General features: G+C 40.2%; 1 protein-coding gene across 3 annotated transcripts in view; it reads left to right on the top strand.

Moving 5' to 3' along the window:
- PKHD1 (PKHD1 ciliary IPT domain containing fibrocystin/polyductin) overlaps positions 1-25769 on the top strand; it is a 233383-nt gene that overhangs the window by 151165 nt on the left and 56449 nt on the right. For all 3 annotated transcript variants that reach the window (XM_085057091.1, XM_085057090.1, XM_085057092.1), the window contains exons 54-60: positions 6377-6490; positions 7133-7220; positions 9742-9896; positions 11783-11935; positions 12280-13158; positions 14481-14643; positions 16596-16756. In XM_085057091.1, coding sequence (XP_084913217.1) covers positions 6377-6490; positions 7133-7220; positions 9742-9896; positions 11783-11935; positions 12280-13158; positions 14481-14643; positions 16596-16756 — 1713 coding nt within the window. The remainder of the gene's footprint in view (positions 1-6376; positions 6491-7132; positions 7221-9741; positions 9897-11782; positions 11936-12279; positions 13159-14480; positions 14644-16595; positions 16757-25769) is intronic.

The following is a 25769-nucleotide window of genomic DNA, read 5'->3' as shown; positions in this document are numbered from 1 at the left end:
GGTAAGTTTAGAAATTCATCTTATTTGCTCTGGTGTCCTCCAGAGCATGTGGCTTCCTATCTGCAGAGAAAAAATGAAGTTAAAAGGTTAAATCATGACCATAAATACATAGGAACTGAATAAAGATGGGAAATACATTACAAAAGAAAAAAATCAGTGTGAAATTTGAGTTTATCAACCATAACAAGAACCTAACTAATTGTATTGAAACAATAATTTACAGGCAAACTGGGATGAGAAAATAGTGAAAGTTGGGAAATCAGAATTCTTGGAACACCCTTGACCTTGCAGGGTCAATCATCACTTTCCTCTTTAATGTATGATCACAATCCAGTGTGAATTATGATCACTGGAAGATGTGAGATGATTTAGAGATCTACAAAGGACTCTGTCAGAGCCCAGAGTAAAATGTGTGGATCTAAACCCACAGTAATATCTTTTTGTGCTCCTAGCCCTTCAGTGTTGTTGGATCCAGGGAAATTACCTGGTTAATTCTACTTTCATAGTCCTACCTCTCAGATAAGAAACTTCTCTTTTCCACTTTATCCTTCAAAGTCTTTTATTTGATGCTGATATTTGCAATAACATTTTAGTTACACCATTTATTTCCATTTCTCTGTGATATCATACTGTAAAAATCATCCATTTTCCAGCTTATAATAGGAGAGTTTGAGGTTCAGAGAGTAAGCAAAGTGCTAAATATCATTAGCACATCTCTGTCAAAACAAGATAAGAAATGATGAGCTCAACATCTCAGAGCTGTTTTTCCTTTCTCAGCTAGGATGATTCCATTCATTTTAACCCATAAGCATTAAAACTCAGATGATACATGCAGAAAGTGCCCCGTTCCACTGCTGAACAAAGCCCTCAGCTCCCAATAAAGCTGAAGAAAATGCTGAAGTTCACTTGGCACACATTGATCCGTTGGACTCATCCTGAACTAAACTGCACTCAGCTGCTCTTTGCTGGCAGGCTGGTTTTGCTTTTTATAGTAGAACTCGCCAAGTAATTATCCAGATAGGATTTCTCTTTTTAGTTTCAACTTGTCACATTCTTTCTTTCACATATCTCCTGATGGCTGCTTGTCAGTCGTGTCACTCATTGGAGGCAAGGAGCCCAAGGTCATCATTAGCTCACGCCTTGATTGTCTGGAGAGGGAACCCCAGACAATTCTAATGCTTCTTATCTTGCTTGTGCTAAGAGCTCTAATGCATTTAATCCCCTCCTTTTCTAGAAGAACACCCATATTGACTTGTCAAAGGGTAAATCAGTGTATTTCATTAAATGGCCATGTGTTAGCAATGAGTAAATAACAATTAGAGCACCAGTGATTTTCACTGGTGGTTTACAGCCTTTTCCAACTTCTCCATGCCTCTGCTGCTTGGATCCCATCTTTAGCTGTGGGCTGAGTGCCATCCTGCAGTCACATATCACCCCTGCACTGCTGTCCTACTTGTATGAAGAAGGGACTCTGTTGATGTGTTTTCATCCCTGACCGCAGAAAAAAAGTGGTTTGAACAGTTCATTGGACCATTTGCACTCCCTTCAATGAACCTCTCACCCTCTGTCTGCTTGGCTTTCACTCCTTCCAAGCCACTCAGTTTCTTTTAACTGATTGCACCATGTAGGGAAGGGATTTGATTCACTTGTTCAAGACACCCGAATTTAGGTGGAATGTGGACATCAGCAGGTGAGCTGCTGTTGCAGTAGAGATCTGTGCAATGTAACCAGTGGAGACACTGCAGCCAGTGGGACTGGTTGATACAGATATTTAGAGAAACTCTGCATTAAGAAGCCTGACTGTAGGTTGATTCTCCTTGGAAACATGGTTCTGTTGCCTCACTATTAGGATTTTCTACTGTTCTGGGCACCCTTGGGGTATTTCCCCTGGCCTGCAACCTCTGCTTAAAAATCCTTTATCTCTGTATTGTATCTGCCAACCTCCAGACAGGATTTGAAGGGCAATGGGACTCTCAGATCCCCTCCTACATGTCCCACCATTTATCCTCAAGCATTCATCCCCCACTTCTGGCTGTTGGTTCCTTCTCACAGCTGTGGAGTTCTGAAATCTTCTGTACATTTGGCAGAAGAGGCAACCAAGTGAGGTCTCCTTGTCTGGCTGCTTTTCCAGGCTTCTTTCCAGAGTGCAGCCTGAACACCTGAAGGAAGCTCCAGGAGAAGAACCAACAGTGAGTGACTGTCCAGCTGTGTATTGACCATGATTAAATACTCCTCAGGCTTTCTAGTGACAATGTGCCACAGTTTTCAAAACAGCTGGGTAGTTAGAGTCCAAGAAGTTTTGGATTCAGCAAACACAGAGAGAGGAGATGGTCCCAGCAAGATACTCAGCAAAGTCTGTTTGCCAGTGCAAAGATTTTATCTCAGAGATTTCCTTGCTCTTATATGCAACAGCTGTAGCAGAGTGTTAGGTTGTGAAAAAAAGAAAAGGCTACAAGGGAGGAAACACCCACTATTCTAGGAAAGAACTGAATGGGTTTTGCTATGGAAAAAAAAAAAAAGCAAAAACAACCCAGCAAAAATCTGTCAAGAAGAACATCTGGAATAGGACTGAAATATGGAAACAATGGAAAATGCTTTTGAAACTCAACAAACTAGATCCAGACCACAATCCAGAATAAATGAAAATCTGGACAGAAAAAACACATCACTATTTCTGTTCTCCTTTTTCTTTCCTCCTTTTTTTGCATAACAGGTTTTCTCCTCTGCAGAGGTTAGATCTGATGAAGGATTATGAACCAGCTGCAATCATTGTGCTAACAGATCTGTGTTGTAATCCCACACTTCTTTAGCACAGAGTGTAATCAGTGGTGAATTTATTAACAGGCACAGGTTGTTTATTAACACAGAATTATCATATACAGTTGGGGTTTCTTCACTCTGTTTTGAATTGGAAGAACATGTGTTTAAGGAAGCCCTGCCTCTGTCTTTAGTCCCTCCTGACTTTTTCTGCACATTTTACCAGACACTTCCACCAGCTTTTGGTAATTTCCAGGCAGCAATTACCATTTTTTTTCCAATTCTCTGCCAGTAGCACATCATTATCTCACTTTTTGATCAACCAGCTTGCTCATCGAATTGCCAAGGCTTCCAGCTGTAGTACAAGCATGAAGTGGATCCATCTCTGTTTGTCTCATGTGTAGGATGGGGAACTGGACAGTTTGATGTGGTCTTGTGTAACACTTGTCCACCACAGAAAACTGGCACAAGAAACCTGAAGTTTTCACAACCAGAGTACAAAGACAAACATTTAAAACCCAGATCCTTCATTTATGTATTGCACAGATCATAATTCCTGTTGTTTATGGCAAGTAATTCATTTATGGCAAGTTGCAAGTTTTAATAAAATTACTGACAAGAGCTGTGATTTCATAGCCAGTTACTTCATAAGGTTCTGAAACTTTCCCAGCCCCTGTGACTTGTGTGTACCAACTATTTTGGATTCCCCTTATGAGTAAGCTGAGGTAGCTGCTTCTTCCATATCTTCATTTTCATGAGCCATTCTGCTGGGCTCTATTTGGACTTAGCCAGAGTCTGTATCTGAGACCTTACTCAGCTGTTCCCTTTGTTTTTCTTTCTTCCTCCTTCATTCCCAGAGAGATTCCTTACCTTTTCAAGACCTCTTGCCTTATTATTTTCAATAGTAGAGAATCACAGAATGGGTGAGGTTGGAAGGGATCACTGAGGGTCATCTAATCCAGTCTGCCTGCTCAAGCAGAGTCCCCTGGAGCATTCTTCACCTTTTTCCTAATTCTTCACTTCCAAATTCCTTCTGGCTTTCCCAGACCATCCCTGTAATTTTTCTCTCCATTTCTATCAGTTCATCTGCTTACTTTCAGCATCTTCACGACTTTGGATCCCTAATAAAATGTTGAATACCACAGAAGGTTTGCAGGAGCAGACCTGGCTGAGTCCTTGTCCCTATTCCAGTCACTCAGGCTGTAAATTAGTCTGTGCCATGTTCCTGCTGTACTGGTGTAGTTTGTTAATCACAAAGTTTTGTGCTACTGAGCCAAGTGCCTTGGAGAAGCCAATTATACAATATCAAAGCTATTATCTTTATCAACTAGACCTGTAATCTCATTAGGAGGTGATAACAAGGAAGTTTCACAGGACCTTTTTTTCTATAAAAGCAGGTTGATTGGCATTAATTATATCATCCACCTTTAATGATTTATTAATTGTGTTCAGAGTTGGACATTCCATTTTTATTTATTTTTCCCCTAGAATCAGTGTCAAGTTGACAGGCCTGTAATTACCTGGGGCTCTTACTTTTATCTTTGTTTGAAATATTGGCACAATATTAGCTTTCTTCAAGGGCTCTCAGACATCGTGAGTGATCCCAAAATTGTTGAAGAGTCCACCTTAATTGTTCAATGGATTTCCTGGAAAACTCTCTAGTAGCAGTTGCATTCAAGTTACTGAAATCTGTTCATTTAAATCCATGGAATTATTGATGGCAATAAGCAAATATTAAGCCTATTTTTGTTCTAAATGTACTTAGAAGAAGTAGAATTTTTCTAATCATTGATGACTCCTGTGTTTTTTATGTCATTTACCATTTACAGTTTTTGGCCACTGAAGCATTTCTGGGAATACTATGTCCCCTTTCTTATTTTATTTTCCATTAGAAATAGTTTTATTTTGACCTTTGTTTCTCACTCTGACTGTATTTTTGATTTGTGTGGTTTTGGGTTTTCTTTAAAAAGGGTAACATTTCTTAACCTGGTGTGCTTTTTTGGACTAAAATTTGTGATTTTTAGCTAAATGTAGATGTAATTCTTTTAAAGAGAGTGACAACTTCCAGTTCATCCTATAGAATACCCATTTCCAATCCTTTGTATCTGATTGTTAGGTCTAGAAGTCTGCTTAAAAATGGTTTTAAAACTGAGCTGAGAATTGGATATATCACATAGAAGGTTCTAACTGACTTAACTAGAATAATAAATGCTTTTGTAACCAGGAGTAAAATAATAATAGAAATGAAAACAGCAGTAGTAATTTATAAAATAATAATTAATATTATAATCATTATTAATATTCATAGCTCTCACTTTAAGGGAACATCATCACGAATAGGAAATTATAACTGTAAAAAATATGGCAAGATTAATATAAAGATCTCCAAACATTTTTGTTGGGTCTTTCTTTGTCTTCGGTGTAGCTGATAACTCTGTAACAGGGTGATGGATGACCTGAGGATTGGCAAAAGTATGTGCAGGATAAATATTTTAAATCACAATTTGCAATGGGGGGAAAGCAGGAATACAATCCCTCTGGGTACAAAAATGGACACAAATGTCTGTAGAACTCTTCTGCTGCTCTAGGTGGGTATTTGTTTAACCTCTTGCACCAGTGGTGAAAGTGTGCATCACTTAGTTTTGCTTTGTGAAAGCATATTTGGGCACAACCCAATTCCTGGTTTTCCTCCGTCCAAACCACAGTTATGGGAGTTTAAATAAAGAAATCAAAGCTGGTTTTGGTGGACTATGATGGACTATGGACACTGCCAAATAATTCCCTCCATGTCCCCAGAGAACATATGAGCTCTCTGGTGTGAGATATATTAGATAGGAGCATGCAAGTCTTGTTCTGTTTGCCTTTTACCCATTAAAAAGCTGTATAGAGAATTTAAATATCCTCAGATATCAGTCAGCTGCTGGTGGGGAACAATGAATTGTTTTATTGATTTCACTTAAATAAAAAGCTGCTCTTAAAGCAAAGTGTTTCTTTAGGATACAAAATCAGCTCTCTTTTCCAAACTAGTAATTTTCAAATATTAAAAGAACATGACAGGCCAGCTAATTCTGTACAGATATGTATATATTTTTCAGTTCTACATCTGCTGCAGTTTTCTGTTGCATAATTGATTTAATCTCTAATTTTAAAGGAACGCTGAACTCTTTTACTGGACTCCGCATACATTTCTCCAGGGCAAAAACTGTCCTACTTTTTCCTCCTTAGTATCTGTTTAGTGCTGGGCCATTTTCTTCTGAAACTGTAAACTACCCTTGGTGAGAGAAATGAAGGCAAAGTTGGAACACAGTTTACTGTGCAGACTTATCAGCAACTCACACACCAAAACTTCTTGGGCACTTTCTTTTTCCCTAATTTTTTTCCTCAGTCTTTCCATTTTTTGCATCCTTGCTGCACGATTACCCTGGAACTGGTGAAATTGTAAAGGAGCAAAAAGGCAAAAACAGGTTGAGAAAGGAAATATTAATTCAGCCATTTAGATATTTCTTTAAAATCAGATTCACACGGATTTCCCCCTGGTTTCCTTCCCATTTTCAGCATCACAAAAGCCATGGATGGATACCTTTGTGGTGGGCTTGATGCTGTTTTGTCTTTATTGCAGGTTCTTCACAGCATCCCCTGGAAAGGGATTTAAAGCTTCTCTTCCTTCTTCGGGCATCTGAAGTGATTTACTGTGATCGTCTGGAGGATATAAATGTCCACCCAGGGAGTATTGGTATGAAACATGAATTCCTCTTCTCATGGGAAACTAATCTTTGGTAATATCCAAATCTACCTCTGTTGAGATTGTTACTACTTCGTACAGCTAAACCTCAAACAAAGGTACACATATTTTTGAGCTAAAATTTGATCTTCTGGGACATGTCATCCATATGAAAAGTTTCTATACTTTGACTTTTTACTCTGGTTTTGGATCCCTTTTCCAGAGGAGAAAAAAACCCAAAAAACCATGGGCCAGAAAGATTAATAATAGCTGCATAATTTTTTGTGTCTTTCCTTCCTGAAGTTTTTACCTAATTTGTTTACTGAGATTTGTTTTTTTTAATGGTGGATATCATTGTCTGCAATTCCTTCATTTCTAAATTGAGTCAATGAAACTTCAGTGGTAAAATCCCCTCCCTTGCTTGTACATGCATGTGATGGACATTTTACTTTACTGATTACTTATTACTGCCTCACTTTGTATTTCTAATGGAGGCTTTGTGCTGTTCTTATGCTTTTCATAAAATGCAGAAACATACTTTAATAAATATAAAGGTTTCCATGTATTTAGTTATTACTTCAGTTCTTCTCAGGCCTCTTTTCCCCTTAAACTTTGAAATCCTCCTTCTGCTTTCTTCTTTTTTTTTTTTTCCAGGGGTTTATGGACAGGTGCAAATTTATAGTGCTTATCCTAAGATGCCTTGGACACATCTGGGAACTAATGTTGCTTCTGGCAATGAAAGGTGGTATTTTGCCCAAATATGCTTTCAAATATTAAATTTTGGCTCCTGTTCCCATGACTTGTATTTAATGTTCCTATGAGTTGCACTATTTTTTTCCTTTGCGATGGGCTCTGTTTAAATTATGTCTAGACAGAAAAAACCCTAGGTCACAGAAAATTGTACCATGATGGGGAGGGTGATGATCTTTAAGGTCCTTTCCAACCCAGATTAATCCTAAAGAAATCTAAATTCTGGGGATGAATGAAGCTGAGATTTCCTTCCTTCCTTCCTTCCTTCCTTCCTTCCTTCCTTCCTTCCTTCCTTCCTTCCTTCCTTCCTTCCTTCCTTCCTTCCTTCCTTCCTTCCTTCCTTCCTTCCTTCCTTCCTTCCTTCCTTCCTTTCCTTCCTTCCTTCCTTCCTTCCTTCCTTCCTTCCTTCCTTCCTTCCTTCCTTCCTTCCTTCCTTCCTTCCTTCCTTCCTTCCTTCCTTCCTTCTTCCTTCCTTCTTCCTTCCTTCCTTCCTTCCTTCCTTCCTTCCTTCCTTCCTTCCTTCCTTCCTTCCTTCCTTCCTTCCTTCCTTCCTTCCTTCCTTCCTTCCTTTTCCTTCCTTCCTTCCTTCCTTCCTTCCTTCCTTCCTTCCTTCCCTCCCTCCCTCCCTCCCTCCCTCCCTCCCTCCCTCCCAGACATAACAAAGCCTCATAGGAAGAGTTCCCACCTGGGTAGAGGTGAAATATCAGCATTTAGGGAAGAAATTATTTGGGAAATCATTACAAAGATGGGCAGTGGAAGCACAAAGACCTCACCAGTAGGATTCCCCTGTTGTGAGCTCTCCCACAGTTGTGTGTTCAGTGTGGATCAATTGTTTAGGAATTGCTGTACAGCTGATGTATTGCTGACCCTGATCCAAACCCTGCAACATTAGAATCACCCTCTGGAAATTCTTATCCTTCCCTGACTAAGATGGGAGTTTAGAATAAGCAGATTCTTGACTGAAGCATGCCAGTTGAACACTTGGATGAAATGGATCCAGGCTAGATCTGGGCTGCTGCCCAGATGTTTCATATGAAATATCATGAGGTGCTAAGATACAAGAGTTTGGAGTTAATTCATGCCCATTGAATACAGCACAAAGAGTTGTTTCAATTGGTGAAAGAAAGTTTAAAGAAAAAGCTATTTATCATGAAGAGTCTACTAACAGCCAGCTAAGGGTTGATGTGGTTGGATACAGGGAATAGGTAAGTCAGTGCTGGAATATGGAAGCTGAAGGGAAATAAAAGCTGAAGCAAGTGAGTTTTATTGAAGGAGAGAAGCTTCATCCTTTTCCAGCATGAATCAGAACATGAGTTAAAAAAGGACTTTTCTGCCTTTTCAGAAGATATCTAATGATTCCTCTAAGCAAAAAAAAAAAAATTGTTGGAGTTCTCTACTGAATTTTCACAGGTGTTGTATATTGTAAGTGCTTATCTGGAGCCTACTCATCTTTAAAAAATATTGTGAAAAGAGGCTCTGGAAAAACTTGACAACATCCCCTTAGGAACTTCTTTTCTCTCTGCACTTCTGTCACTCTAGACTGCATGTGAGGCATTCTCTGAATTCACTCAGTGCTCTCTTTTCTCCATAATTCCCTGAGGAGTTTAGATCATCACCTGGCCAGCAGCACTCACCCTGTAACAGGACAAGGTGTTTATCAAATAGAGATAAACATGGATCATTAAATATTTTGCTACCACTAAATGATTTTGTTTTCTTTATGTGAAGCTAAAAATCCCCTGAATTACAAATATAATTGTATATATTACAATTATATATACAATTATAATAATTGTGCATGCAATTGTAATGTATACAATTATAATAAAATAAGTGTTGGTGCCTAGAGGGTGTTCAGCTACCAAGGTAAGGATTCAGGTGCCAAAACAGGGGGTTTGTGCTTATCTGAGGTGTCTGAGTCCCTTCCATGGCTTGTACTGTGTCTCCAGGAATGCTCTGGGAACCAGTTCTGTCCCATCTCCCAGCTGATCTCTTAGATATCCTGGGGCATCTCAAATAGCAGGAGGTGCTCTTGTTTAGGGAATCAAATCCTGCTCAATGTGCCCGATTCAGGGACCTGAATTGCCTTCCAACCCTCTGCTGAGTGCACAAACAAACTAGGGGAACCTTAAAAGCCAAGAGCAGACACACACAGAGCCCTGCACTTTGTCTAAATCCAAAGCTGACTTTCAGCTCTGTAGAATATTCCTGGCACCAAAACTGGTCTGACATGTCTTTTGGAGGCAACTTGAGCCCTGAAATGCTGCACTGGAACTGTATATGTTGTTAATCAATGGTGTGAAAGATGCTTCAGGATTAATTTCCTCCCACATATTTCAGACATCTGTTTTTGCAGAAAGCCCTAAAGGGGCTTTTCCTAGAGCATAGCCTGTGGATTTTTTTTTTAATTTTGTTTTGAGATCTCCCTGAGCAAAACTGTTCATTTTTAATGAAATTTGTGAGCATAACTCTATTAAGTGTAATGACATTAAGTTTATATCACGGTGTTACAGGATTTTTGTGGAGGAGGAAGTAGATTGGGATCAAGGTGGAGATATTGTGGTCAGCTCTTCCTCCTATGAAGCCCACCAAGCTGAAGTACTTACCCTTAGAGAAGTCCATGGTCATAATATAAGAATTCATGAGCCTCTTCTGCACAGGCACATTGGTAAGGAATTTTCCATTCCTTTTTCTGATAGTTTTCTTCTGAAGTGTTGACTTTCCCTTTCCTATCTCAACACCATCAATTTTACTTCCTTCAGGTATCTTCATTTTTTTCTCCATGTGCTTTTTTTTCTTGCCGATTCTAACATGAATTTCTGTGAATAGAACTAATTCAGTTCTGAATTGTTTGGGAAAACTTTCTGGTGTTTCAAGTTGAACTTGTTCACTGAGAGAAAAAGCAACTGAAATTTTAAAGGAAAAATAAATGTAGGATTTTAGGCCTTTTGCACAATTTCTGTGGTATGTCAAAAACCTGGAACAGAATCAAACATCACCCTTTGTTTTCAAATTTCAAAATAATTATATTCATGAAATTTAAAGTGCAGAATTTTATCAATTCCAAGGCATGAAATGAATGTATTCATAAACTAATATCTAAATAAAGATAAAATCTGCATATAGCTCTATTTCCTGTATCGATTGCATGGAATCTATATTTATGTGGAAAAAGGGATGCAGTGCTGATACCTTACTTACTTTCATTTCAGACTATGAAGTAAATTTATTACCATCCATTTAACAGAAACAAAAGGATTTTATTACTAGGTCAAAATCTGGACCTTCAAGGATTTTTCTTGTGCATATCAATATTTGTTTTAAATTTGATCTTTATTCCATCTAGTAGGCACAGAAATTAGTATAATGGATAGAAAGATCAAGAAATATCATGTTTTAAATGGCAAATGTCTAAATGGCTATGCCAGTAATCAAAGCTTCACTTGGAAGCTCTGTTCTTCACTTATCCACAGTGTTAATCAACAGTAGCCTCCATGGCACAGTTTTTCATTACAATTGCATTTTTCAAACATGTGCAGTTCAAAGCATAGCACATCTAGACTTCAATTGCAGTAGTTTATGCATTTTAGGCCTTTTTTTTTTTTTTTTGAGGGAAGGGCAAAACCTGCCAGTCAGTCTTATAGTCAGAGAATTGTTCTTAACATATTTTTTTAGCTGATGTAGATACAATAAATATATCATGAGGTGAAATTATTGCTTACACATTGAGTACTGCAGCAGTTGTTAGATATAGCTGAAAAAAAAAAAGACTTATGAGAAATTAAGAGGTAAATACTGGGTTTTACCTGTAGATACCTGCAGTAAATGTTCACACATGATCCAGTCACTCTCAGCTCCCTTGACAATTAAAGCAGAAAAACATGTACAATACATACTTCTCACCTGAATTTCATTTGCCCCTAAAGCAGGTATATAAAATACATAACAAATTACTCTTGAGAATTGCCTTTTGCTCTCCATTGTGCATAAAGTCAGTTTGAATAAATAAATCACATCTGCAGATGTCTAAAATCACCTGAGATTATTCCAAGCTGGACAGCTGCATAAACTTGTGCAAAAGTCTCATTTAGAAAGGCATTGAAAAAAAAGTTTTAAAATCCTTTTAGAAAACACACACAAGCAAGACTTTGAAGCAAACAGATTTTTGGCATTGAAATTAGTCTGATCCTGAAGAGAATTCATGGAGATCAACTCTGCAGTGTGCTGAAGAGTAACTCCAGCATGCAGAGCTTTGAAAAAATGAAGTGTGAACCTGTTCATTGCTTTGGCACCTGCACACCGCAGGGAAAAGGTTTAGCACCTTCTTGTTCTAAAAATGAGATCTCTTGGTAAAATATAAGAACACAGTGAATATTTGATGGGCAGGTGGCCTTTCTGGTTTTGTGTTGATGCATGTAGGTTGTGCTGGGGGTGAAACACACCTGAATGTCAGTGCAGATTCTGCAGAGGAGCTGTCAGGATTTATGTCCCTCAAAGCCCTGGTTTATAGGTATGATAGACACTTATCACATTTGCTTTCTTGAAACTCCCCAGGGCGTCCCCATGACATGGAGGATGGCAGACACATCCCTTTGGCTGCGGAGGTTGGGCTGCTGACAAGGAACGTTCAGATCCAGTCAGATGTGGCTTGTGCTGGGAGGATGCTGGTGGGACACCTCACAGACTCCAGAGGGAAGGAGTTTGAAGGTAGTTGAGATTGACCTGTCCTCATCAACCACCCCAGTTCTGCCCAAGAAAGAGGTGCAGCAATTTGTATCCATTCACATGTGCTATGAAAGTCAGAACAAACTGACTATCAGCAAGTATTAAACATGAACATTACTAAAATTCATAAATATGGCAGATATTTTATGAGGGGCTGTTCTGTGTTCAGTTGGGGTTTACTATGACTTTGTCTATATTTATGAAGTAATACTGCAATACTCTGACAAAATGCCTGCTATTTTATATCTGAGTGCTGTTAACATGGTTGTCCTTACCATTTCTTAAATCATACAAGCTTTTATTTTACTCTAGTCATCTCATTGCAGGTGCTCTTCAGCTCTTAAATATTCAATTTTTGAACTTTGGGCCTCCTCAACTTTCTGCCATTGAATTCAGGAATGTATCCCAGGAGTCCCTGGTGGTGTCATCCAGCCTTAGTGGCAGCTGTGGAGCTGGCATTAAAATAGTTGAGAGCAGTGGGATCTTGTTGCACAACAATGTGGTGTTCAATACCACTGGACCTGGCATTGATTTGGAAGGGCAAAATCACTCTCTCATCAGGAACCTTGTTATTCTGAGCAGGCAGCCAGCAGGTTTATTGAACTGGGTTGCTGGCATCAAGGTGAACCTGGCCTCTGGTGTCTCTCTTCATGGCAATGCTGTGGCAGGATCCGAGAGAATTGGCTTCCATATCAGGGGCCAAGAGTGTTCCCTAGATGGAGAATACTGCAGTGGAAATGTGGCCCATTCGAGTCTCCATGGCGTTCATCTGTACCAGGAAGATGGATTTCAGACCTGCACTAGAATCACAGGTTTTCTGTCCTATAAGAATTATGACTATGGGGTCATGTTCCACCTTGGAGGCAGTGTTGTTGTGGAAAACGTGGTGCTGGTGGACAACACTGTGGGACTCCTGGCAGTGGTGCACTGTGTCCATGCTGAGCAATGCCACACGGGGAAAAAATTCATAGAACTTAAAAACTCCACCATTGTGGCAACGAGCTCGACTTTTGATTGCCTCAGAGACAGGATCAAGCCTCACTCAGCTGACCCAACAGCCCAGGACAGACCCCCACACAGCCCTCTGAGAGGCAGGGTTGGGATTTTATGGCCCACATTCACCACTGTGCTCAGCCAAAGGCCAGAGGATCCCTGGCACAAAACTGGGCATTGTCCAAAAGCCCTGGGAATCATGAAGCTGAAAGGTTGGTCTTCTGCCTCCACTGGCTAGACTGTTCTGTCACTCTTTTTCTTCACTATTTTCATTTTTCCAAGTGAATTTGCAGCCTCCCACAAATGGACATGGTGGAGAAATCAGAGCCTCAGTGAAACTGATGACAGAATTCTTTTACAACTTGATACAGTTTAATTAAAAAAATATTATTTCATATGTTTCACTCCCTGAATCCACTCCAGGATAATTACTGCCCAGAGAAGCTGTGGCTGCCCCATCCCTGGAAGTGTCCAAGGTTGGACAGGGCTTGGAGCAACCTGAGACAGTGGAAGATGTCCCTGCCTGTGGCAGGGGTTGGAATGAAATTATCTGTAAAATCCCTTCCAACCCAAACCATTCTTGGATTTTATGATACAATGATAATTATTACCCATGACAATGTATAGATTCTACCTCAGACATACCTGTCTTGTGAGTTACTTTTCCAATTGATTCATCTCTCTGATCCAGAGTTTTCTCTGCCTAAAAAAAGATACTAAATCTGAGAAGTGAATATCACATTTTGTATAGAATTGTCACAGAACATATTAGCTACAGATCACAGAAGCAGTTATGATCTTTATTGGTATAAGGAATTGCACAAGAGGGGTAGAAATCTGTTATGTATCCTGGATTTTTGTTTCAAATGAATTTTTCAGTCTCCAGCAAAATATTTGCATATAGGAGAAACTTAATAGCTGCTTACAGTGGTGGGATCTAAATATTGTACTGTTTTCCATGTCTTTATTCCTTACTGCTACATAATTTTGCAAGAAAGTTTATTACCCCATTTTTACAGAAGAATAAGATAGAGAAAGGCAAATAGGCCTGTGCAGAGTCTCACAAAAAATCATGGAAAAATATGGATTTTGGAGCTGCACAAGGGTTGAGTGACAGAGCCAAGCATGTGTCATGACAGCCAGTTTGTCTTGTATTCATCTCTGGCAAGTGGATAAACCATCCAAGGCAGGTTGTGATTAAACTAGTTCTTACTTATTCAAGTGAAAATGTATTAAATACTCTTGCTTTTTTTTTTTTTTTTCCCTTTCTCAGTTGCTATTTGCTTTGATTTCATTTCCTGTGGGCATGACTTGGTTTGTGTCAATTTAGGGTATAACTCAGCTATGGAGTATTCTAAAACCCCATGAAGATCTATTAACAATTCTATTAGTCTGATGTAAAAATATTTTTTATGGATATATATGGGAACAATTTAACATGGAAAATATCATAGGGAAAAAAACTTTCCTATCTCTAGTTATGGCATTCTTTTAACCACTTTTCCTTGCTTGATCTTCTCTTAAAACCTGGCAGAAGTCACCTTTACTGGTTTTACAAAGAGCTGCTACAGTGAAGACAGGGATGTCTGTATCATGTCAAATGCTGATCATTTAGGCATCATGCCTCTCATCACAGCAGAGACATCAAGGATGTTACATGTCAGTGAGAAGGAAAAGTTCTACTTTCATCCAACAAGGTAAAATGCTTCATTCTGAACTATCTTTTCTCAATAGTTTGTGCAAAAAAAACCCTAACCAAACACCTACAGATTTGGGACTAACCTCTCCTTATCTCTGCTCTTCTACTGCTCCTGTCTGACAAAAAGGAACAAGCTCAGATCTCAAACAAACATGCAGAGAAAAACTCAAATACAGAAAAAAAAAGAGACAGAAAAACACCACCAAATTTAGTTTAGGGCAATCTTTTATAATCTGAGTTTCAAATCCCATCAAGGTGCATCTCCAGACCAATCCTCCTGGATTTCTTTTTTCCTGACATTTGTGTAGCAAAACAAGCCTCACATATCCCATTTCTTAAACCCCCATCCTGAGCATCTCTGACTTCTCAGCCTCAGGCTTCAGAAAATGTCAGGACCTCCAGGAAAAAACCCTGAGACTGGGAATGTCCTTTTGGTCGGGGAAGCGTGGCTTGATTTGCGCCTGCGAGATCACATCAGAAATGTTGATCAGTACCAGGCAGGCTGTGAGATGTCAAATGATTGCCAGAACTGCTCCTGCCCAGGGAGAATATTGTCTGTGAGTGTTGAGGAGGGAGGGGAGAACTTCATCTGTAACCTTAAGTCACTGCTGGTTGCAGTGGTTTAAACATACCACATCCAATGGAAACCACATGCCTATTTATTTATTGCAGTCACTGAACACAATACAGAGGCTATGTCAAGAAAGCCTTGAAGTAGCAAAAAAAAATTTCCAGCATGGACTCCACTTGCCAGTCAAAAATAATTGGAGGTGTCCCACACTGCTATGTTTAGAGCCCCTGCAGCCTTCTGCCAGAATTTCTTATTTTATTCTATATTTTTGCTTTTTGCTCTGGGCATTAGTTTGCGTGTAGATTTCTGAGCCCTGTCCAGCTTGTCAGCTCCCATTATGTTTCACCCCTGTATCCATCCCACAGTATTCTGCTGGTAGGGAGCTGCTGAATCCAGTGCAAGGGCTGGTGGTTTCCAAATGTGAGGAATGCACATGAAGTACTGAATGCTTCCTTGGGAGGCTGCTGAGCCTCTGAGGGTGATTACATCTCCCAGTGATCCTCATGCAATATCTGCATGTATTTATTTAATCCACCTTTGCAGCTGCTGAGCTTGATCCAGGCTGTGGCTGCATTGTTCTGCTTCAGCATCCTGAAGGGATACCTTGATGGATAAGCCCTGTCAAAGAGAAGATGAGCCTTGCCTTGGAGCAAGAGAGGAAATAGAAACATCAGGGAATATAGCAAATCCATGAAGCACTTTGCTTGTCCCACTGGTAGACCTAACCAGCAGAAATGTTGGATCTGCTGAGATGGCCAAGAACTGAGCTATCAGGATCAGAGGAGGTGTTTGTTCTTCACCTCTTTTGAGCTGGGTTGACAGGGAATTTGCCTTTTTCTTCCTCTGCCCTTACTGTCAATCTCTGTCTGTATCTGTTTGCCCCATTCAAGGTACAAGTTTTTGGGTTTTCACAGCCTGAGACCAAGAAATTCTATGTTTTCTTCAAGGTTGAATGTGAATCCAAGTAGCAATCTGAAAATGTCTCCATAGACTTCTCTGGAAATCTTTTTATCGTATTGAATTCTGTCATGGATGTGAGATGCTCAGTTGACCAACTCCTTTAAGCTGTGTTGAACCTTTAGTCAATCTGCAATTAAAAGCAATTCAGCTCACTACACTTTAGTAATCCAAAAATTAGGCAAGTGATCTAAAAAGACATTGACCTCCTTCTGTAGTCAATATAGACCCTTCTTTAGGAAATTATTCACCTCAACCTTCCTGTATTTGTCTCGCGTGAGGTGAGTTCCCCTCAACAAACCTGTCCTGTTGCAGGTACCTTCCTCTGTGGCAGCCACTCTTTAATGACATACATAGAAATTTATAGGCTTTTCTGGCCATCCCAAGCCACTAATAATAGCATTACTTTCCCCACCTGTCAGTGTACCAACCTCTGAAGACACCATGTTCCCCGAAAAGAGATGCAAAGGCTCGAGGAAAGCTCTTTTCAAAGATTTGGATGGAGGTGTCCTGGATCTAGAGCCGCCTGTCTCCGTTTTCCCAAAGTCAGAATTTGAGTGGACACGGTTCTACTCAGAAGCTGGTAAGTGCCTGTGCTGATGGGAGGGTTTGCAAAGTCATGTTTTGCAAAGTCATGTTTTGCAATGTCATGCAGATATTTGAGCCATGAGGTTTGAATGACTTTCACTGAGATCTGCAGCTGAGGTTGAGATGATGGTCGTCCCAGTCTGTGTGATTCCTTTTCAGGATGGATGGAGGGAATTGTACTGTAGGAGTCTGGGGTGACTCAGTGTGCAGCTCTGTGTCCACCAGTGCCACTCTGCCTTCTTGCAGAATCGTTTCACCCAATATCCTTAACCCTTTTAGGGTCTGATTGGATGGTAGAATGAAATTCTTCCCTGTGAGGGAGGTGAGGCCCTGGCACAGGTTGCTCAAAAAGCTGTGGCTGCCCCTGGATCCCTGGAAGTGTCCAAGGCCAGGTTGGACAGGGCTTGGAGCAACCTGGGATAGTGGAAGGTGTGCCTGTCCAAGCCAGGGGGGTGAAACTGGATGATTTTTAATGTCCCTTCCAACCCAAACCGTTCAGCGATTTGATAATTCTACTTGTCCCTTGCCCAGTCCTCTGAGAGCATTAAGGGACATGTGCCATGAAAACATCACATGACTGCAAAATAATACCAATAATTGGCTCCACAAGGATTTTCACCTGTATCCCACTGAGGAGATAATCAAACTGAAAACCCACTCCAGAAGTTTGATGATCCTTGTCTGTTTAAAAAAGTCCCATTCTGCTCATAACCACTTTCTGAAGGCTCCCACAGCTAGGCTCCATTCTCATCCTGATTAAAACTCAGCTCTTTAATTACAATTAACATTCCCTGTGCCTGCTGCTGATGGTGGCCATTTTGCTGTAGAAATGCATCGTTTGTGACTCTGACGGTGTGGGAGACTGATGGGAGGGACTGTAATTAATCCTGTTTCCCTTCACACTCTAAAACTGATTAAACACAAGAAGAACTTTAATCTTTAAACAAAATGTGTAAGGTTTTTCCTCCAAGGATCCCACTCTAGCTGGCTGCTTACAGGGTTGATTAATGTGTTGTCTAGATGCAAACACTGATTTTTACTGTACCTTTTCCACCCTAATTATGAATCACATCTAAGCACTAATGTTTTAGCATCATTACCACTTAGCACCTGCATATTTATGAATATATTTGCATACAATCCCTGGATTTTTTCACACTCCCACCATGTTTAGCACATCCTAGAACACAGTCATAGGTGTGAGAGGAATCCCCACCATCTAAAGTGCACTGTGAGTGCAACCTACACTCCACAGGGTTCATCTCCTTGTGTAATGGAGGCAGCAGCATATGGTAAATGCTGCCTGCCTCTGAGCCTGTGATGAAACTGCTGTGTTTTCTTTTTTGCTGCCCAAACCTGAATGGGGATATTTTTGCCCTTCCCTTCACAAATGTGTGTTAAATTCCTCTGCATTTCTTGTTCTGACCTGTGGTTCCTTTTGTCTCGAGGTTGACATTTAGAAAGGCATAGCTTGATGATAAGGTGAATTCATGGTTATCTTCTTCCCTTCTCTCCCTTCTCTTTTTCCTTCCTGAAAGTTGTAGCACTGAGTATTTTTCACAGTGGAGTTCTGGCTCCCAGGATAGACAAATTAAAGAAGCTCAACTTTCCTTCTCCCACTGATCTTCTGCCAGCAGGACCAGGACAATGATCTTCTTGTCCTGGGCACTGGTGAGGCCAAACCTCGAGTCCTGTGTTCAGTTTTGAACTACTCACTATAATAAAGACATTGAGGGTCTGGAATGGCTCCAGAGAAGGGAAAGAAGCTGGGGAAGGGACTGGAATGTAAGTCCTGTGAGGAGTAGCTGATGCTCTTTAGTCTGGAGAAAAGAAGGCTCAGGGGGACTCTCTGCAACTCCCTGAAAGGAGAGGTTGGCCCCTTCTCCCAGGAAACTAGTCATAGGTAAAGGGGAAATGGCCTCAGTTTGCACCAGGGAAGATTCAGGTTGGACACTAGGCAAAATTTCTTCCCAGAAAGGGTGGTCAGGAACCTTGGACCATTGGAACCATCTGGTATAGGCTGCCCAGGGCAGAAACATTAAAAAACCCAAGTAGGTGTGACAATTTGTGATATGGTTTAATGGGCATGGCAGCATTCATTCAGCCTGGACTTGATGATCTTGGAGGTCTTTTCCAACCCTAATGATTCTGCAGGACCAGATTCCCCCTTGGCATGACAATGCTTCAAGGCCAGTGAGGATGGTGGTGTTGTCATGGAATTATCATAGAATGGCTTGGAAGGGGCATTGGAACTAGATGAACTTCATGGTGTTTCTAACCCAAACCGCTCTATGATTGTATGATTCTATGATACACATAAATATTTATGTTCACTTCAAGCTTCCAGTTTGGCCAGACAGGTTGAAATTACTGTCCCTCAGCCATTTCTAGATACTCTGATTACTCCTTGAGGAGCAAACCAGAACACTCAATAGACTTCAGGGATGCAAAAGCCATGGGCATGTTTTATCAGAATAAGGAATATCACAGGGAAGAGGCTGTGAGAGTTATAACTTGTGCAGAGGGGATCATTCAGAATGATATTAATGCTCGTGAATTCACATGTCTTTTACTGAAGATGAAATCAGTATAGAATTTATGGAATTTATTATTTGTATATACAATAATTTTTTCCTTTTTTTTCCCCCGAACTTTAACCCACCAAGTTTTCTCTTTGCTCATAGACCAAGCTTTTTATTGTGAATTTCTGAAGAAGCAGAATTGTTCACTTCAAAATGAAGTTTTAGTGTTCTGGATAAAGCACAGAATTCAGAAAAAAGGAACAAAATAGGAAGGAACAGATCCAAGATTTTCGTTGCTAGTATTATTTCTGGTGCAAAAAAACAGGAGTAACAACAAAAGTGGGTTTGAGTCCAACAAAGCATAATTATCTTTTAATATGAGAGTCCTTTTTTCTCTTCTTTTTGTCTTTTAAATATAATGCTCCACAAGTTTAAAATTAAATGTTTTCCAACACTCTCCTCCCTAAATAATTTATGAGGAACTTTCAAAGTACAGTTTTTTGAATTATCCAAAACAATTTAATGAGTTTAACATGAATTTGTAATTATTTTAATCTCTTTGAGCTGCCATTTTTGGATGACAAAATGTTTTTCTCCTAAAACTCATGTCTAGAGCAAGCCTCTTACAAAAGAGCTTGGGGCCAGGCCTGCAGCACTAAATGGTTCCATGATACAGGAAATACCAGAATCATAAGCTGCATGGCAGAATGAGCTATAAACAGGAGTGTCTTGTTGAGAAGTTAAGGATAAGTGAGCAGTTTGTGTATTCAACTGATTCCTATGTCCAGGTTAAAACCCCAGCTCCACGCAGGGCAGCTGACACAACAATCCTTGTGCTTTTAAAGGTTCAGCCAGTCACTGGCTTTCTGCAATATTCAGGAGACTCTGATATCACAGTTCCTCACAATCTGCAATCTGTGGTGACTCCCACAGACACTGAAGTTTGCTGTCTTCCCTTGGTGGAAATGTAGCTGAGGACCTGAAGCTGGTAGAAGATCCAGCTGTCCCCACCTCTATTGTCTTCAGTGTCATCATAGAGCCATAGAATTTTAGGATGGTTTGGGTTAGAAGGGACCTTAAAAGTCATCCCATTCCATCCCTTGCCATGGGTAGGGACACCTTCCACTAGACATCACTAATGTCTTCTCCAGTGAGAAAAGAGATATTGGCCCATTAGTGGGTAATACACAGAATCTGAGAGATGAAACCAAGTCTCTCAAGTTTTAGTCTAGAGCCTGCTGACATATGTTTTCTTCCTGCTGACAGATACATTCGAGGTGTTATTTAAAGCAATTTGGACTGAATAATCATAGACTCATAAAGCAGATCAGGCTGGAAGTAGATTCAAAAGCTCATCTGGTCCACCCTTTTGTGGGAAAGGTACATTATCTAGCACCCTGTCCAACTCCAGTGATGGAGGCCCTGGGGAGGTTGTTCCAATAAATCACAGAATGGTTTGGGTGCGAAGGGGCCTTAAAGATCATCTTGTTCCAACCCCCTGCCATGGGCAGGGACAACTTCCACTATACCATGTTGCTCCAAGCCCTGTCCAACCTGGTCTTGGACACTTTCAGGTATCCAGGGGCAGCCACAACACTCGATGGTTGTTATCAGTGTGAAAAATCTTATTTGGTATACTGAGATGAGATCTTTCCTGGTGCAAGTAGTACCTGTTGTCCATTATCTTCCCCATGTGTCTCCTTGTGAAGAGAGAGCCTCATCCTTGTAGCTTCCTTGTAAGTGCAGGAATATTGTGACAGGATCTCTCCTGAGCCTTGCCTCCTCCAGGGAGAACAGACCTAATCCTTCAACCTTTCCCACAGCAGAGCTTCCCCAGCCCTTTGACCATCTTTGTGTCCTTCCTTCAGTCCTCTCTGATTCTGATTTACTGGTGGATGATGAAGTTCAGGGCTATCTGATGTGTATTCATGCAACTTTTTCTTCCTGTTGTAAACATGTGCTCCTTGCATTTCCTGTGAATAATTGTATTTATTTTCTACTTTATACTGGTGAAACCTGAAAACTTCATTTAAGTTCTTTGGATACAGTAGAAGAATCAGGGAAATTTAGGTCTATAATACCCCTGTGGGATGGACATTTATTTTGGCAACAGTTCTCCAGGAAGAGGAGAGAATTTGTGACTTGCCCGAGGTCAGTCACTGAATTAAAAAATATTTTTCTCCACTTCCAGAACCTTGACAGCCAGGGTCTGAATCTAAAAACACCCCACCCTGTTAAGGCAGGTGAAACTTTATGGTTACATTGACTAGAGTCAGCCCAAAATGTATTTTACACAACACTTTACTCTAAAAAAATATTCCTGGACTATATTTTGGGACATTATAGAACATTTAAATTCTGGCTACAAATTTAAACAAGCAAACAAAAGAATTACAGTTGTGTTGTTTTTTTTTTTTTTATAGTCTTAAAGGAAACCCAGAGATTTTTTTGTTAACTTACTCAGCTTTCGTATGAAACTATTGGTGAGAGAATCAGTGTGTTGTGGACAACTGAACTTTTTATCTGACTAGCAAATAATTGAGATTATGTTTTCCTGTGTCATTTTAAACCTAGACAAATCTAAAGCTGAAATTTCTCAGTAGTCTTGCTTGCTCTCTAGAGGTAATCAGTACATTTTCTAAATCATAAAGAAGAAAGTATTTAATGGGTTAATGTTTGTCTGAAACAAGTTATGCACACATTTAATACTCAATTTTATCAAAAACTGTTGTCAAAACCTCTTTGAAATGTAACTTTGAAGTTAAAAGTCACAAGTGAATTCACAGAAGTTTGCTGGTTCCATCAGAAATAAGATAAAATGTCAGATCTAGGTATAAATAGTCCAAAATAACTGGGGTTATGGGTCAAAGATTTTTGTACTTTTTTTTTCTCTTCTGGTAATTTTAATTATTGAATAAAAATCTCAAATAGCAGCTGGGGAAGTGTAGAATTTTGACTCACAGGTTGCCAGTATAAGTTAAGGCTCAAGATGGGTGAAAATGTTGCACCATAAATATTTAATATTCCAAGGACTATGATTAGCCACACCAGCTAGGCATAATCATATTCAGTAATTAAAATGTTTGAGCAGAGGATGCAGGTTTGGTGGATCTGCAAGGAGTGAAACATATGCAATATTGGCCTGAAACATTTATTGTTTTCCTCTGGAGCTTTTTTTGTTGTTGCCGTTCACAAGTAGAAATTTGTTTTTTCTGCAATAAATGGCCCATGCAAAATGGGTTGGAAGTAGCAATGGAGGACATTAAAAGAGCTCTTACCAAGCTATTGTTTTATAAAAACCAAACCTAATATGATCAGAAAATGCTTGCAACTCTTAATTTTCCTGAAAACACATCTCCGGTAAAGCTTTCAACAGACCTTAATTAAGTGGAGACCAAAATAGGGAACAAAGTTGGGAAGATTTTTGTGGAGAACAAAATTTGAAGTAATCAAAAGGAAATCAAGTTATTTTTATATCTTTGATATCTATGTGGTGGCTCATCAGGGGTGAGGTGGTTGAACACACTGAATTAAAGAATCAGCTCTGCTTAAGAGAGCAGCTCGGCACAATGAGGGACATCTCTGTGGGTAGAGAATCCACCAGCTGGGAAAGCAAATAGAACAAGGAATGGCTTTAAACTGACAGAGAGGAAGGTTTAGATTAGAGGTATAGAAGAAATTCTTCCCTGTGGGCACAGGGTGCCCAGAGAAGCTGCAGCTACCCCTGGATCCCTGGAAGTGTCCAAGGGTAGGTTGGACAGGGCTTGGAGCAACCTGGGATAGTGGAAGTTGTCCCTGCCCATGGTGGGGGTGATGAGATGAACTTTCTGGTGTCTTCCAATGCAAATCATTCTATGATTCTGTGATCTGGATGCCACCATGAGACTGCCTTAGGAGACAGCTCTGCCAAGGAAGCCACTCCTCTGCACGATTTCTTTTGGTAGATCAAGGAGGAATTGAGCAGAATTGGGGATCTAGCAACCAAAGTCAGCACTGGGGATCAGGTGGCCACACCAAATATCCATTTTGAAATACTATAAATTGCTTTCCCTTACACTCACCTGCATCTCAGGCTGGAAAAAATAGCTATTTTCCTTTTTCCGAGATGCTTTTTCCTTAATTTTGAAGCTAGGATGTGTAAGATGAATGGCATTGTTTATTTTCCATGTGATCAGCATGGAGCAATGTACACTCACACAGTCATTATATATCTGCATATGTACAATTGTATAAGCCTATCAAAGCTTATCTTCTTGTTCCCATGGAGGGTATCAAATTCTTTTCTCCTGATGAAGCCAAAAAAACCTTGGGCAAACCCAACCGTTTTGCACATTGATTGCTATAAATGGAGTTTTAGCTTTTTGTGCCACCCTTTCTACTTCTTTTCTAAATTCCTCAGGTTCTTTCAAACAGTCATGCACTGATGTTCAGCTGCATAAAATGTAAAATATGTGTACATATCTATTAGGAATGATTATCCAAATGAATTTTGGAAAAACTGATTATGAAGTCAGGTCCCTGACAATGGGAGATAACCTTGCCCCTTAGGATAGCAATCCTTTTTTGAAGATGTGCCAGCAAATAGTTTGTGCCTACACTTGCTATCAGAAATTCTTGGCTTCTCCTTTTAGCCTTAAACCCTGAGGATAAAAGAGCAGGTTTGTCATTTTCTGAACTCAACTCCTGTATTTAAGGAACTATTTAAAAAAATTACACTGTTTTTAGAATTTGTGAAATCTCAGAGAGCCTGTTTGTTTCCCTGGGGGCTCAATGCCCCCAAAACACCACGTCACCTTCATTTAGGATTCTAGTTATGGATTTGAAACCCACCTCTCTCATTTTCTGTATATAAATGTTGTCTGCAACCCAAGCATAAGGTTTTTTATCATTGACACTATGAGGCTTCAATTTCAAGGTAGTGGTTCTTAAATTGTGATTCATAAAGTGTTGATGGTCTGTGAAACCTGAATAACTGATGGACACACCACTCATGGATTTATTTAGGAGCCTGACAGCTAAAGGTGAATAACATAATTAGGCATGTGAAAAAGATGATATTTGTACAATGGCTGGAAAGGTTGGTTTTCTCAGTCTTGAGGAGAAGAGGTGGATAAGAGATTTAGGATTTCACTTTGAAAAATGTGAAAGACTGCTGGGGAGCAAGAGAAATAAATTTCTCCCAAATTCTGTGCAATCAGAAATAACGTGCTGAAGTTTCATCAGGATAATTCTGGGTGTTGGGAGGAAATGTTGGAATAAAGACAGAGAAACGTGGGTGTAGCTTGGCTGAGTGAGTTATAGAGTCCTTATCAGTGGTAACACCCTTAGATAATCAGGTAGAACTGATCTTTCCCTGAGTGGGTGGAGGATGGATTGAATAAATTCAAATGCCCTTTCTGCACCTATTTTCAAAATTCTGAAAGGATATCCATGGCCTGAAGGAATCTCTGAGTCCTGACTGATTTATGGGTCAAAAACCAGGATGCTGTAGGAGAAAGATTTAGAAATTAGGACTTTCTAAATGCTTCTGATGAAGACAAAGAGTCATCACTAAAGAGACAAGAGAGATTGTCTCCCAACCCATGTGCTTGGTTCCTGTTATCCAGTCTGCCTGTTCTTGTGGAATGCCAATGAGCTTGAAAGGTTGTGCAATATTTAGGTGTAGAGATTAATGGACAAAAAATGATGTCCAGGATCTGAGCAGAATTTACAGCACCAGGGAACCAAAACTGGCACAGGCTGCTCAGAGAAGCTGTGGCCGCCCCTGGATCCCTGGAAGTGTCCAAGGTCAGGCTGGACACTGGGGTTTGGAGCACCCTGGGACAGTGGAAGGTGTCCCTGCCATGGCAGGGGGTGGGAAAGAGCTGATCTTTAAGGTCCCTTCCACCCCAAACCATTCTGTGGATCTATTCCTTATCTGGGACTTCTCCTCAAAATTCAGTTGCTCAGAAATCCTTCAATGTCTCCCAAGGAACTGTTTCACTCTTATTTATCATTCCTACTTCGGTAATGCCCACAAACCTGAGTCGGTTCCTACAAGGTATGACCCAGAAACTTTTCTAGCAGCTTCTGGAAGAATCACAGAGTACACAACTATTTGGGTTGGAAGTGACCTTAAAAATAATCTTGTTTCAACCCCTTGCCATGGGCAGGGACACCTTCCACTATCCCAGGTTGCTCCAAGCCCTGTTCAACCTGGCCGTGGACTTCAGGGATGGAATAGCCATAGCTTCTCTGGACAACCTGTGCCAGGGCCTCCCCATCCTCACAGGGAAGAATTTCTTCCTAATATCCCATCTAAACCTACTCTCTTTCAATTTGAATCTACTCCCCCTTGTCTTGTCACTCTATGCTCTTGTAAATATTGTTTCTCCATCTTTCTTGCTGACTCACTACAAGTACTGGAAGGCCCAATTAGGTCATCCCCAAGCCTTCTCTTTTCCATGCTGAACAGTCCCAATTCTCTCAGCCTTTTTTCACAGCAGA

Source organism: Lichenostomus cassidix, chromosome 3 (genome assembly GCF_008360975.1).
Source record: "Lichenostomus cassidix isolate B80296 chromosome 3, HeHo_3.0, whole genome shotgun sequence".
Lineage (NCBI taxonomy): Eukaryota > Metazoa > Chordata > Aves > Passeriformes > Meliphagidae > Lichenostomus > Lichenostomus cassidix.
The sequence above is the reverse complement of the archived record's forward strand: the minus strand, read 5'-3'. Positions and strand labels throughout refer to the sequence as shown.